The sequence below is a fragment of the Triticum urartu genome, chromosome 6 (genome assembly GCF_003073215.2).
Source record: "Triticum urartu cultivar G1812 chromosome 6, Tu2.1, whole genome shotgun sequence".
In the NCBI taxonomy this organism is placed as follows: Eukaryota; Viridiplantae; Streptophyta; class Magnoliopsida; order Poales; family Poaceae; genus Triticum; species Triticum urartu.
This window is the reverse complement of record NC_053027.1, coordinates 573685160-573698506: the sequence shown is the minus strand read 5'-3', so window position 1 is coordinate 573698506 and position 13347 is coordinate 573685160. Positions and strand designations below refer to the sequence as shown.

The 13347-nt window shown below is 41.8% G+C and overlaps 2 protein-coding genes across 2 annotated transcripts; both read right to left on the bottom strand.

Moving 5' to 3' along the window:
* Nucleotides 1–1835: 1835 nt before the first annotated feature.
* LOC125515537 lies at nucleotides 1836–2423 on the bottom strand. The gene has a single exon (XM_048681035.1). The coding sequence runs from the start codon at nucleotides 2421–2423 to the stop codon at nucleotides 1836–1838; it is 588 nt and encodes a 195-aa protein (XP_048536992.1).
* A 5390-nt stretch (nucleotides 2424–7813) lies between these two features.
* On the bottom strand, nucleotides 7814–8401 carry LOC125513810. Its single transcript, XM_048679018.1, has one exon. The coding sequence runs from the start codon at nucleotides 8399–8401 to the stop codon at nucleotides 7814–7816; it is 588 nt and encodes a 195-aa protein (XP_048534975.1).
* Between the last annotated feature and the right edge of the window lie 4946 nt (nucleotides 8402–13347).

Below are 13347 nucleotides of genomic sequence, written 5' to 3'. Positions count from 1 at the left end.
AGGAAATTCCTTTTTTGCTCCTATTCTCAATCCCAGTGCCAACAGACTACTTCTCACATGAGTGAAATTTCCTCTCCAAACTACCAATGTCGTCCATTTTCACCTCCATTGCTGATGTTGTTATCCAATTAGGATCTTGAACAACCCTCCCCCGACGGCCTTGGTTATGAGCCGTGTGACGGTGCCTACTGCTGTGGAGGCACCACCTCGCTACGCCGCCTCATTATCATCCGGGAGCTCTGCTGCGAGATCCATCTACACAAATAACTCAGAGGAGTTGGCATAGGCAGAGGCGGAGATGCTTACAGACGACGAGGCGACTAAGAACCAAGAGCTCCAACCGCACGAGCTCGATGATCTAGATTCAAGATGAAGGAGGATGGGGTTCACCTCGAGGGGAGGGGGTAGGGTGGAGGCATATGAGCGCACTATCGAGGAGTCGCGATAGGACTACCGCCGTGAGCTCCATACCGCGAGCACCTCGCCCGCATGGAGAGCATTGCGGATGGGCGGTCCACCGCCGAGGAGTCACATGCCGAGTATCGCCTTGAGATCCGATACCATAAGCACATGGCTCCGATATGGAGCGCTTGGCGAATAAGGGGTGCACCATCAAGGCGTCGCAATCCGAATACTACCGCGAGTCCTGGTACCGTGACCACGTCGCCGCCTAGTGCCTACACAGTGGTATGTTTTAAATCTCCACAGTTGATTCAATTAAGAGGGCTATACCGAAGCAGATGACCGTACATACATAATCAAGGAAAATAATAATCGCCCTTTCTCTGACACAGCTTTAGAAACTAAGCAATTTGGAAAATTCTTTCAAATACATACTCAACGGTATATTTTCATGTAGCCTATAACTCAAATTTCATTGATCAAATTAATGACCTAGGATACGCTCGGCCCTTATAAGCTAGAAGAGAGTGAGTGGCACTAGTTTTTGTCTTCTTCCTCTAATTTGTTTTAAGCACCAGCCTTGAACATGTGGCGCAAGTATGGACCGAACCTTTGACAAATGGAAACTTGTTGAAAATCAGTCCATGCATGTAAAACTAGTTGGAAAATAAACATTAGACAGAAAATAGCTGGGGAATCCAAGGCTGTCGTAGGTTTCCAAATGCTAGATTCATCGTTGGATGGTTTTCTCTTTGCAATCCTTTCTCAGCACGACAATTAGTTTATTGGTTCACCCATTTACTTAGTTGTTTATTATCAAATTGTATTTTGTTCCTAAAGTGAACAGTTTTTTTTCCCTTCCTTTACATATTTCTTCGGCCGTACGCACGTGCCACAAATGAGTTATTACGTAGCGTGTTTGGTTGAATCATAGGTATACCCGCAGCAACAACAACAAAAGAACCATATATTTAAAAACAAAAAAGCTCAAAACCAAAAGAACCATATGTGTTGGTAAGAGGTGAATGAAATCGGCAGAGGAAGCATGGATCATCACAGAGGTCGATCACAATCAGTGGCGAAGACAGGCCTGGGGCAGCTAGGGCTATAGCCCCAGGCCTAGAAACAACTTTCTTTGTAATTTTTTCATGCAAAGCATAGAAAATCATAGAAGATCATAGAAGTTTATCACTCAGCATAGCACAGCCCCAGGCGTAGTCTGCATCTAGCTCAGCCACTGATCACAATCACAGGGTAAGTGATAAGAATGGGTACTAAGTATAAACATATGAGTACTGGAGTAGTAGTTAATTTGTTTAATTACCAAAGTCAACCAGAAAACAAAACCATGACCGTACATATATACTCAAGGAAACTAAAAATCAAACAACTTTAACAAGAGCTAGTAGTATGCAATGAGGGTTTGTTTTTCTTTATTTGGTCACTTTGTTGACGAGCACCTCCAGGACAGCCATGGCCTTCTCGGCATCGTTCTTCTTGGAGACATCGTCGGGTGTCTTCTTGTCATTCGCAGGGCGACACCTATCGCAATTCCACTGGGCATGCGCCCCGTTGTTCTCCTTGATGAAGCTGCGGATTTCGGGGAGCTGGGCCATGCCGATGTCGTCCGAGCCCTCTTTGCTCGTGCACAAATTGTCGAGTTTTTCGCCGCCATTGGTCAGCTCCTTGTAGCAGGTTTCAAAGCAGACCTCGTCGGCCTTGGTCAGGTCTGGGTAGCGCTGCTTCTGAAGGCCCGGGCTCGCGTCCCCGGACGCTTTAAGAAGGAGGGTGGCGGTGGTGAGCGCCGCCATCCCCACCAGCTTCTTGTCGTCGGCGCCTTTGCACTCGTCGTAGCGTGCGATCATGTCGGCGCAGAGGTCCGGGTAGGGCGTGTCGGTGCACAACCTTTTGACGTTGGCGTCGCCGCCGGCCACTTTGGGGGCGGTCTCCACCGCCATCCCCACATCACTAAGGAGGAGGAGGACGGTGAAGGAGGAGATGATGGTGAACAGCCTCGCCATGGCAAGCTGGATTAACTGTTAGCGTCTTAGTTAGTTGTCCTATGCGGCAGTCCATATATATAAGCACATGCATGCCATGCTATATATAGATAGATATACATGCCGACCGCAGGTACATCACACTGAACTGACGGATAGCCGGAGGTGAAGGAGTGTGTCTTTGAGGATAGCCAGAGATCATAAAATAGGGGTATGAGAGGCGGTGGCCAGGTTAATCTGTGGAGGTGAGGCCACCGAGCCACAGATGCATGCATGTTGCGAATGTTACGACACGTGGTAACCCACGGATGGTCGAGCTCTTTCAAGAGGCAAGAGGAACTTTTAATCCTAGCCTTTGAGTGATCAAGCATACTAGATGCTAACACGCGCTTCACCGCGCCATTTTTCACTCGTGGTATTAACTCTTTTTCTTTAACATGTTATTGCAGTTGGTTATTTCATTTTGGTTTTACCTATGTTGCCTTAGGTTTTAGTTATGTTCTTGTGGTGTTTCTTTCCATCGTATATCGTGTTGTCCTTGTAGGTTTCGACATTGGTTTCAGCTAGTGGTGGTTGTGTGTTTCCCTTGGGAGTTCTTATTTCACGTTGAAACCATGAAATTGCTGCTATAACATTCGCGTGGGCCGTTCAATATAAGTCTCGCTCATTCAACTTGGCTCCATGCTCCCCTCGCTTAACTTTTTTTTCCTGCTCGCTCCACTATTAACTTAGACAATACTGGCTATCATATTGTTTTATTTGAAAATGTTTGTTAAATAAAAAGATGTTCAATTTTTTAATCTTGGATTTAAAAAATGTTGCAAATTTTAAAACCATGATTTTTTTATATATGTTCATGATTTCAAATAATATTCATGAATTTGAAAGTTGGCACATTTCAAACAATATTCGTGAATTTGAAAGCTGCACATCAAAATGGACAGCAAGGAGAATGCCAGTAAGCTGCAGAGCAAGGTGACCTCTCGGTGCTGGGGCCTACGATTGAGGAAGTAAAACAGTTGCTGGAGTCGCGTGAAGAGTGGAAGGTAAGCTGGGCTCGACGTTCGGCAAATGGTGCAGCTCATACGTTAGCGAAAGTAGGGGTTACTAATAATCTATGTAAGTTGTGGCTGCATGTGCCTCCTGAATGTATCCTGCAAACTGTTTTGGCAGAGATTCCTGCCTTTTATGAATAAATAGAGGGAGGTTAAATTAAAAAAAACATCCTACTTATGAACGTTGGAAATATCATGACACAAAAACAATTCATAGATTTTAAAAGTGTGGACAAACATAAAAGTTTGAGAAGACGCGTTGTGTTTTTCTTAAATGTGATCTGATATCGAAAGGGACATATGACGTGGATATAGGAACGCCCCTTGACAATGCCCTAACAAATTATGCCCGATCTCATTCAATTTCTTTTAAAGGTAAAGCAGACGCACACAATACTGTAGTCGGTCACGTCTCTAGCTGGTTGGTTTCATGTGCTGACATTGTATTGATTACTACACTACATGTAAAGCCACAATAGTACTCCACGACGTGTTCATGACCTCTTACTACTGATCAGCGGGGTCCATGCGCCCACTACAGCCCCGACGCAAGAGAACGCTTTAATTCCAGGGAGCTTAGTATCTTTAAGGATGCTTGACCATACTAGTCCTCTAGAGCTACCTATAGTAGGTGATTTGTGTGTCTGTTGAAAAGGTCATAAAGACATTATTATTTTCAAGTTACCATGTGATATAGTTTAGGACAAGGAGATATGGGTATTATATTTTTTAACATGATATATGTGGGATGTTTTCATCATGTTAACCGGCATAGGCAAGAGCTTGCATGACACATACGTCACTGAAACATATCATCGGATATGGAGTATCGTATCTTGGGGAAGTGTCACTCCAGTCCACACGGATGACACCATGCTAGAGACAGAACTGCACATAAGGTATTACAACTTAGTTTTAGTGGCCTACTCTTTCCAAGGATGACGTAAGTTTATATTGTCTGGTGATGAATGTCAAAAATTGGTAATATTAGTACACACCAAGAAATATCTATGAATTATTCTCTTGTTTGGACATGAGGTTTTGACTATATGGATATTTTCCAACTTCACATGGTAACATTTCTATTTTAGTTATTGTTGATTATGTCACTAAATAGATAGAAATTATTTCAACTGAAAGTGTTTATCATAAGATATCTATTTAAATCTTAAAGAAGTTATCTTTTCAAGGTTTGGGGTCCCTAGATATCTCATGACTAATTGTTGTTCAGATTTTATTCTGGGTATGACGTAGATCACACAATAGCGTTACCATATCATAATCAGTCCAATCGACGGGTTCAATTAACTAATAGAGAGATCAAATTAATTTTCAAAATACTATCAATAGATCGAGGACATATTGGTCTAAAAACTGAATGATGCACTATGGGCTTATAGAGGTGCTAATAAAAATACTATGAGAATATCACTATGTAAGATGGTTTATGGTGGATATAAGTGTTTGAGTGGAGGAATGAAGCTTATGAAAATGCGAATACGATAAAGCAAAAAATTAAAATGTGGCATATGATAGGAGAATAGAGAAATATGAATTTAAAATAAGCGATGAAGTTCTCTTGTACAAGTCTTGTTTTAGATATTTTTCAGGTAATCTTGTCTTCAAATGAGAAGGATCATTCACCATCGAGGAAGTTTATTGGTTTTGGGGAATTAAGGACAACAATGCCAAGGGGGCAAGCCGATAGTAGTGAATGGGAAAATACTTAGGCATTATACTGTCGGTTACCCTCTCGAGGCAGAAACTGATGTAGTGATGTTATACAGGTAATTACTCTAGAAGACTTCATTGAAATAAGTTCTAGAACGCTCCAGAACCCTGAAAAATAATAAGTATGTGATCAGGTATGGAAACGATCTCTGGAAAATTCATAAAAATCGTATTCGGAAGTTTAGTCAAATAAAAAATATCAGGCAACCGAGGATGTTCCAGTGGACCCCACGTGGGTGTCCTATGCAGCCGCCCTCCTAGAAGACAACCTCGGATGTCGCCTCGGCTCCGCCTTACACCCGGTGTCTTCTCATGCATGATTTTTTATACATATATATAAATTTCACGGATTTTTCTGATCTGTGTTTGATACTTTTCGTCTTGTTTTCATTTTGAGTTGTTTCTGCCACGAATTTCTAGTTTCTAGAGCATGTCTTCATTTCATGGATCATGTAACATGAATTATGTTGCACGACAAGCATGTCAAACATGGCAAACTTATCTCAAGGAGAAGTATGGAGAGTTATGGAGGAACTTCATCACAGATCATTTCAGAGTACATAGTAGGATCACTGTGTCGGATGATGAGGGTAACCTTTATCATGAAGCCCACGGGTGAACGACAGATGACGAGATCACCGCCAACCCGAGAGAACATGTGGAAGCAGTAGCAGACGAAGAACAAGATGAAGAAGTTCCACTTCCCCAACCTAAATATTTACATGTTGAAACCTTCGGACAAGCATCCTATACTTGTGGGGTCGATAACTGTACAACCTCCTAATCCTAAGAGCATCTACACCTGGACCCCTATATCCTCTTCGAACGCCTGAACGTCTGCCTGGTCAATGTCCAACCAGAAAATGGTGATCCAACTACCCTTCATTTCCTCCCTAAACGTCTGAACTGACAGACACATCTCAAATCCATCTCAAATCTGAGGACAGTATGAGGGCGTCCACACACGCCCGGGCACCCCACTCCAGGTCACAGCGGCCCCACCTGCAACCTCTTTCTTCCTCATCTCTGCATCGCGGGAAGAATGCACCGGCGTGGGCGGAGGAGGTCGGCTACCCCATGCGTCACTAGCTTGCCGCAGCAGCAGCCGTGTGGCTCGCCGGCGTGCTGGTCGTAGCCTCACGGGAGTCGCGGGCGCGCTCGCCGGCATGCGCACTGAGCGCGCGTGCAGGCGTGTGGCCGTGCTGGCTGCCGTGCGCACTGGACGCGGATGCGGGCGTGCATAGCCGGAGCCCGCGTGCTGCGGGCGGGTGTGCAGCCGGAGCCGTGTCTGGTTGTAGATGTTCTAACCTTGTGCATGCTACACCTACTCGTCTCTGTCAAGATATTCTCGCTTCCTTCGTCAACTATTTATAATTATATTTTAAGCTAAAAAACTATTTATAATTATATGGGTAAAGACCAAGCATAATTAGATGGGTAAAGGCACCCTCCCGGGTTTGTTCCAAGCTTGGGGGAGGAACCGCATTATCTTTTAAATCGTTCTTTATTCTCTTTTATCTTTTCATCCTTAGGTTATATCGTGATTTTGAGAAGTTATAGTATGGTGCAGTGGCTGCAAGATGTTCTACCCTCTCCTTCAGAGAAATTATCAATGGTGTAAGGTTATAAATTTAAGAGATGGCATTGAGACTTCCTTTTGCTTGTTGGTTATTATATATTCTAATGACACTGTAAGTCATCCTTATATAGTCCAGATAGCTTGAAGCTTCTACCTACCCTGGAGCGTTCGTAATATGTTTGGCAACTGGTTGAGGTGTCTTGATAAATATTTCCATTCACATATTCTCGCGTTGGCGGCAATCCTATGTTGGGCCATGTGGCTTTGTAGGAGTGACTGTGACGTTGCTTTCAACAAAAAAGTGTGTTTCAACTGATGTGCTGGGTATTCATGTATGTACACACCGGCTCCATGCTTGGTCTATCATGTGCTAATGCTTCAACCACGAGCTTACGGCTAGGGAAATTTTCTCCAACCATGGATGGCGGAGTAGTCTTCAACTCTTTGGATAGAATCTCCTCCATCTTAGTTTTTTTCCCTGTAAGTCAATGCTTTCTATTTTTCATTTTTAAACGTGTTAGCTATGCATCTTGTTATGTTGAATCTGGATATTCACTTAATGTAGGACTGAGTTAAAATGTCCTTTATGAAAAAAATATAAACATATAATTAGTTCGTTTTATTTCAATAGCCGACGAAGAAAACAAAACCATATCATACATCTATATCTATACCAATACAAAAAGACCCAAAGAGGGCAAATTCAATTAATCTTAACCATCAAATCATGTCAATCCAATGACCTATATTACTCCAATGCTGAGCGCTCAAGAAGTTTAGCGTGCAATTAATATTATAACAGATATCAAAGTCTATTTCTTTTAAGAAAACAAATAAATGTTTGTGCTACTCACATAATTAAGACGTAATTTATATCTTACATAACATCTACGTGCAATTAATTTGCGCCCTAATAGCAGTGTGCATTGCACGTATGAATTTACTATTACATAACCAAGGAAACTAATAAGATGCCCACAAGATAAAAAAGGAAACTAACCAAAAAACGTAGTAACAGCTAGTACTCAATGAGTTATTCTTTTCTTTTATTTGGTTAGTACTTTGTTGACGAGCACCTCCAGGACAGCCATGGCCTTCCCGGCCTCGTTGTCCTTGGAGACATCGTCGGCTATGTTCTTGGCTTCCCCTTGGCGACACCTCTCGCAATTCCACTCGACATGCGACTCCTTGTTGAACTTGATGAAGTTGTCGATTTGGGGGAGCTGAACCTTGCTTATGCACAGCTTGTCGAGTGTTTGGGCGGCGTTGGTCAGCTCCTTGAAGCAGGTTTCAAAGCAGATCTCGTCGGCCTTGCTCAGGCCCGGGTGGCTGTCCCTCTGGACAGCCGGGCTCGCGGTGGCCGTCGCATTAAGAAGGAGCTTGGCGGAGGTGAGGGCCGCCATCCCCACAAGGCCTTCCTCGTTCGCGCCTTTGCTCTGGTCGTAGCGCGTGATCATGGAGTCGCAGAGCTCCGGGAAGGGCGTGTCGGTGCACAACTTCTTGACCACGGGGTTGTCGTCGTCTCCGTCTCCGTCGGCGTCCGCGGCGGCGGCGGCGAGTGAGACTTCACTGAGGAGGAGGAGGACGACGACGAAGAAGACGAAGGAGGAGACGGTGTTGAAGAGCCTCGCCATGGCCAGCCGATGCACAAACTGTCCAATCGTACGTTGGAGGCCTAGACCCATCTCCATCCATATATAGCCAAATGTGGGGGGTGGTGCTATATATAGATAGACATGCCAACCGCAGGGTAGGGGACGACCAACCAACGGATCGCCGGAGGTGGAGGAGGAATATGTGTGAGCTAAGTTTTTCCTGAGATCATAAGGAAAATAGGGGTAAGAGAGGCGGTGGCCATGGTCAATCGAATGGTGAGGCCGCCGATCGAGCCACACAGATGAGATGCATGCATGCCACAAACCGTAAACCAACGGTGGTCAAATGTCGAGCTAGCTAGCACGTGGCAGGCACTAACGAGTGGTTCCAATAACATAGGCCACAATTAGTTAGGATGCAATCACGTTAGGCACTAACTAAAGAATGCCTTTTTAAAAACGAAGCACTAAAGAGTTGTTCTAATAACATGCAGTTTGATCCTTCGCGACAGCGACGGCAACATCGTCTTCTCCGCTTGCCGCTCCATACGACACTGCTCCGGATCTCTTCAAGCTGAGCTTTTGGCATGCCATGAGGGTTTAAACCTTGCTCTTCAGTGGTCTACTCTCCCAGTGGACATCGAGATGGATTGCATGGATGCAGTCAGGTTGATCAAGTCACCCACTCTTGACAGATCACCTCATATGATGTTAGTTCAGGAAATTAAAAGGCTCTTTGGTGAAAGGGATAACTCTATTGCTCATGTAAGTAGGAACCAGAACGTTGTCAGTCATACCCTTGCTGGCTTCGGACGCTCGGAGGGCCGGACTGCAGTATGGTTGCGCTCTGGGCCTGCAGATGTTCCTCTGCTTTGTAGGAACGAACTCATCATGCGTTGAGTAATGAAATCCCTTTTAACCCCGCAAAAAAAATAAAAAATAACATGCAGTTGTACTTTACATCTCACTTGTTTACGATGAAAACTAATTCGGATTGAAACAAAATTAACGATCTCAGGCAAGGACACGGTGAAAACAATTATGGTGTGTTTGGCTGAGGAACAGAGTGGAATGGAATCTTGTGAAGACAATAGGAGGAATGGAATAGTTACATTTCAGTATTTGGTTAGAGAGACAGAATGAAATTGATTTGTTTTTTTCTCACCTCTTTTCAAACAATACCTTTCACATACGTACATATGCACAATACGAATAACTGCATTTTCTTGGATATTTACGGTGAATTGAAGAGGAAAACACCATTATTCTAATACACATCCACGAGCATGGCAAATATATGACATCAAACGTCTTTAAGTTATTTCAAGAGGAAAGCCTTAATGAACGTATTTGCATGAGCCCTGAAGGGCATGATCTGTGTACGTGCATGAAGAACCTCTACCCCAAATTAGTTGACTCGGATTTGTATAGATACGACACATTTTAGTGCTAAATGCATCTATATCTAGACGAATCTAAGTCAATTAATTTATGACGGAGGGAGTACAAGTGATCGGTAGTACTACATGACTGTCGAACCTTCAAATTGATGCAGTCGATCAAGGAAGGCTCTCGCTTGTACAACAAACACATGACAACCCATTAGAAAAGTTTAATTAGGATATTCGCACAATTTGGACTTGCATCATGCTAGCTGGCTAATCAAGCACTATGAGCTTTTGCCTTCTATTTTAATTCATTTTACTTAATGATCAACTGTAAACATGTATGGAACAAAACTCCAACAAAAACAATGAGAACTGGCTGCAAGATATATGGCGTGCATCGGTGCATGTATCATCATTACTCCAAGATTTGTGCCAGGTTTTCTTGTTTTGGCAAAGTTTGTCTTGTTCCAAAGAAATTCTTAATGTTTTTTGGATGTTTTTTTTGTCTTGTATGTATCAATTTAACATCAGATACAAACAGCAATCTAAAATTTACCCTCATTGTTATTACGAAAAACTGACAATCTAAATTTGCACTTCATAAATGAATTTAGCATGAGATAAGAAACTGCCTCGAGCGCACGATCTGGTTACTAATCCATGGTCACATACATAACCGAGAAAGACTTCTGGCCACGCTTTATAAATAAGCCACAACCAGATCCGAGAATGGAAGGCCCACAACAAAAACCAAAGTACTAAAAGAGAAAAACTATAGTCCACTAGTAGACTGCCCGTGCGTTGCCACAGGCATGTCAACTTTAACATGGATTGAAAAAATAGCCAATAACAAAAAATAATAATTAAAATCCACTTCACTTGCAATATATTTTGATAATAAAATTGAAACATTGCACTTCATTACAACTGATAATAACACTTGAATGCCTTTATTATTTCTGCTTAAGGTTCGATCATCTCACGAAAGCATGTGTATTGTTATTATCCACTAATTAAAGACAAATACATGGAGTATTGTGTTCCATTTAAACAAATCTGCAAACCCCCAAACCTAGAACATAAGTGGGGACGTGTCCTGACAGCACATCATGCCAGACCAGAACTTTCAACTCTCATTGTGTGGCAATATAAAATGTCCGGAAAAAATACAGATCTATGAAATAATGCAAGGCAGCCCCAAGATATCGAGGTTCTAAATTGCTAGGAGCTTAAATGCTTAATAATACAATCATGTTTCTCCACTTTAAGCCAGTCCAACATGGACTACTTCATTAATACCTACCACCATTTCAGATAACCTGCAAAACCAGAGGTAAAAGACTATACAAATAAAAATTTCAGTTGAGTTGAAAGGCTCAAACTAAAAGCCAACAAATATATGCAAGGTTATTTCATACTGCTATTTTATTCAGCACCAATAACCTCCTTGTCGGCATCATAATATATCATCCAAAATCATATTACCAATTTTGGGGCAACTTTATACTACTTACAAATATAAAGAATAATATTAACTAAAAAAACCTTGGATTGTAATAGATGTGAAAAACACTTCTATGTTTCAAGGAATCATATGGTGTGAGTATCGTCTGAAAGCTTTTAGGAGAAATAAGGATAGAGAGTTGTTTTGTTCAACGAAACAGACTGGCTCTCCTTACACTAAGTCTAAGTTCATCATCATTCATCCTTGTTACATGCATAAATTGGGATAACACACAATGAATAAGAGGAATAAGGATAGAAAGTTGTTAACTTCATCACAATGTTCATTTGCTTATACTTGAAGAAATAAGACAACATCTCCTGTGAAAAATTTATTTTTATTGACAAACGAATTCCCTCCATTTGTTAAAAAGATGCCTATTTGGTTCACCTAGAAGGCAAAGGAGAATTTCATAACATGTCTATTGTACCTTGCTAGAAGGAAAAAGATAACGGGTATACTTGGTTCAAAATCAGAATAGATGATAGAATTACATAGAGTTGTTTGTCCTTTTTGAAGATACAACTTTTGTAAGGAACTGTGTCAACGAATTCGCACAGAAAATATATCATCTGATTCCGGTAATGTAATAGAGCACACTAAATCGTATTTATGAACGCGTAGGAATCTGGACTCTTTAGAAGAAATGGACAGAGCAAATGAGCATGGTCCAATGCAGGTTGTACAGGTTCTATTGTACACATGTTTTTATACAAAATTTATTAGAAACACGGTAACAAAATATGTTTGAGTAGGTAACAAAATTTGTTTTAGAAGATGATGACTTCCTAATATTGAAGCACGTAACTGAACTCTACTGGTTTTGGGGAGTTGAAACGGAGGTACAAGACAAGAATGAAGAAATAGGTTTTATTTCTGTTACTCACAGACTACATGTACAACATTGAGAAGCTCCTTGTGAATTAAGCTTATAACAGTGAGCACTGAAAAATCATACTCTCTTCTTGCTAGCCGGTGGTGAGAACACCTTTGTAGCAATTAGTATTGAAATGTTCTCCTTGATAGGTTCATGAAGAATGCCAGCAATGAAAATCTCATCCAGTATTTAGACCTGGATATTTCACCATTGGTACCCATGGGATTAGTCAATACTAAAAAGAATGGTAGCTCTTGCAAGAAATTTCATATAACTCGATTGCTGGTTCTTCAGTGTCAAAATTTCAGCATATATGTGAATATTAAATCGACCTCACATACCATGGTTATTAGGAAAAACACTCATCATGCATTTTATAATCAATAGAGGCTATCTTTACCAAAGTTGTATTATCATCGTTGTAATATCCCAGATTTCATTTGAATGTTCAAACTATTACTACAATAAAGATAACACAGAAAACTTAGACTAAAAAAATGTTATAGTTCCACAGATCTTAAGCACCTAGTTTTACAACAACCACCTCCTATCAAATTATGTGCTGCAAGTTCACAATGACATGGCCCAACTAAAGCTCCTTCTTGTTCTTGTTCTATTTCTTATCTAGCAAACTACCTCATATCTCCCAAATACTGACTAACATCTACAAACATATGCATAACAAATTATCACCACATCACACGGGCAGAAGAAAACACATACCTTAGTCCTAGTTGGTGAAGATGTTAGATCTTTGCACGAGTGCCCACGTACCTTGGTGTAGAACGGACATTGTCATACTTGGAAGTGCTGCTTGGACGGTGTGCTCCCATCAGCCCACATAGCAGGGGCCACTGCTTGCGCCGCGCTCTCGGACACTGCTCTGCCACTGCCGCAACCACCAGCCACAAGCCGCGAGCAGCCGACCAAGATGCTGAATCTTTTCATTAGTGCTGCGTTCAGGTGTGCAGTTCATCTAGTAAATTAAAGACATGGTATAAATTATCATTGAGCAATGCGTGGGCAAAAAACATCAGTTCGTGTACTTGCAATGAAGATTCTGAATTTACAAACTATCTTGCTACTTCACACTCACGACTGGCTTATCTTATTCTTATCACTCATTACTCCTGAATAATATATTGGCAGAAAATAATGAAACAAAAAGTCATTTGATCTGTAGATAGAAGCAGGAGCACATCTGTAAAAACACCTC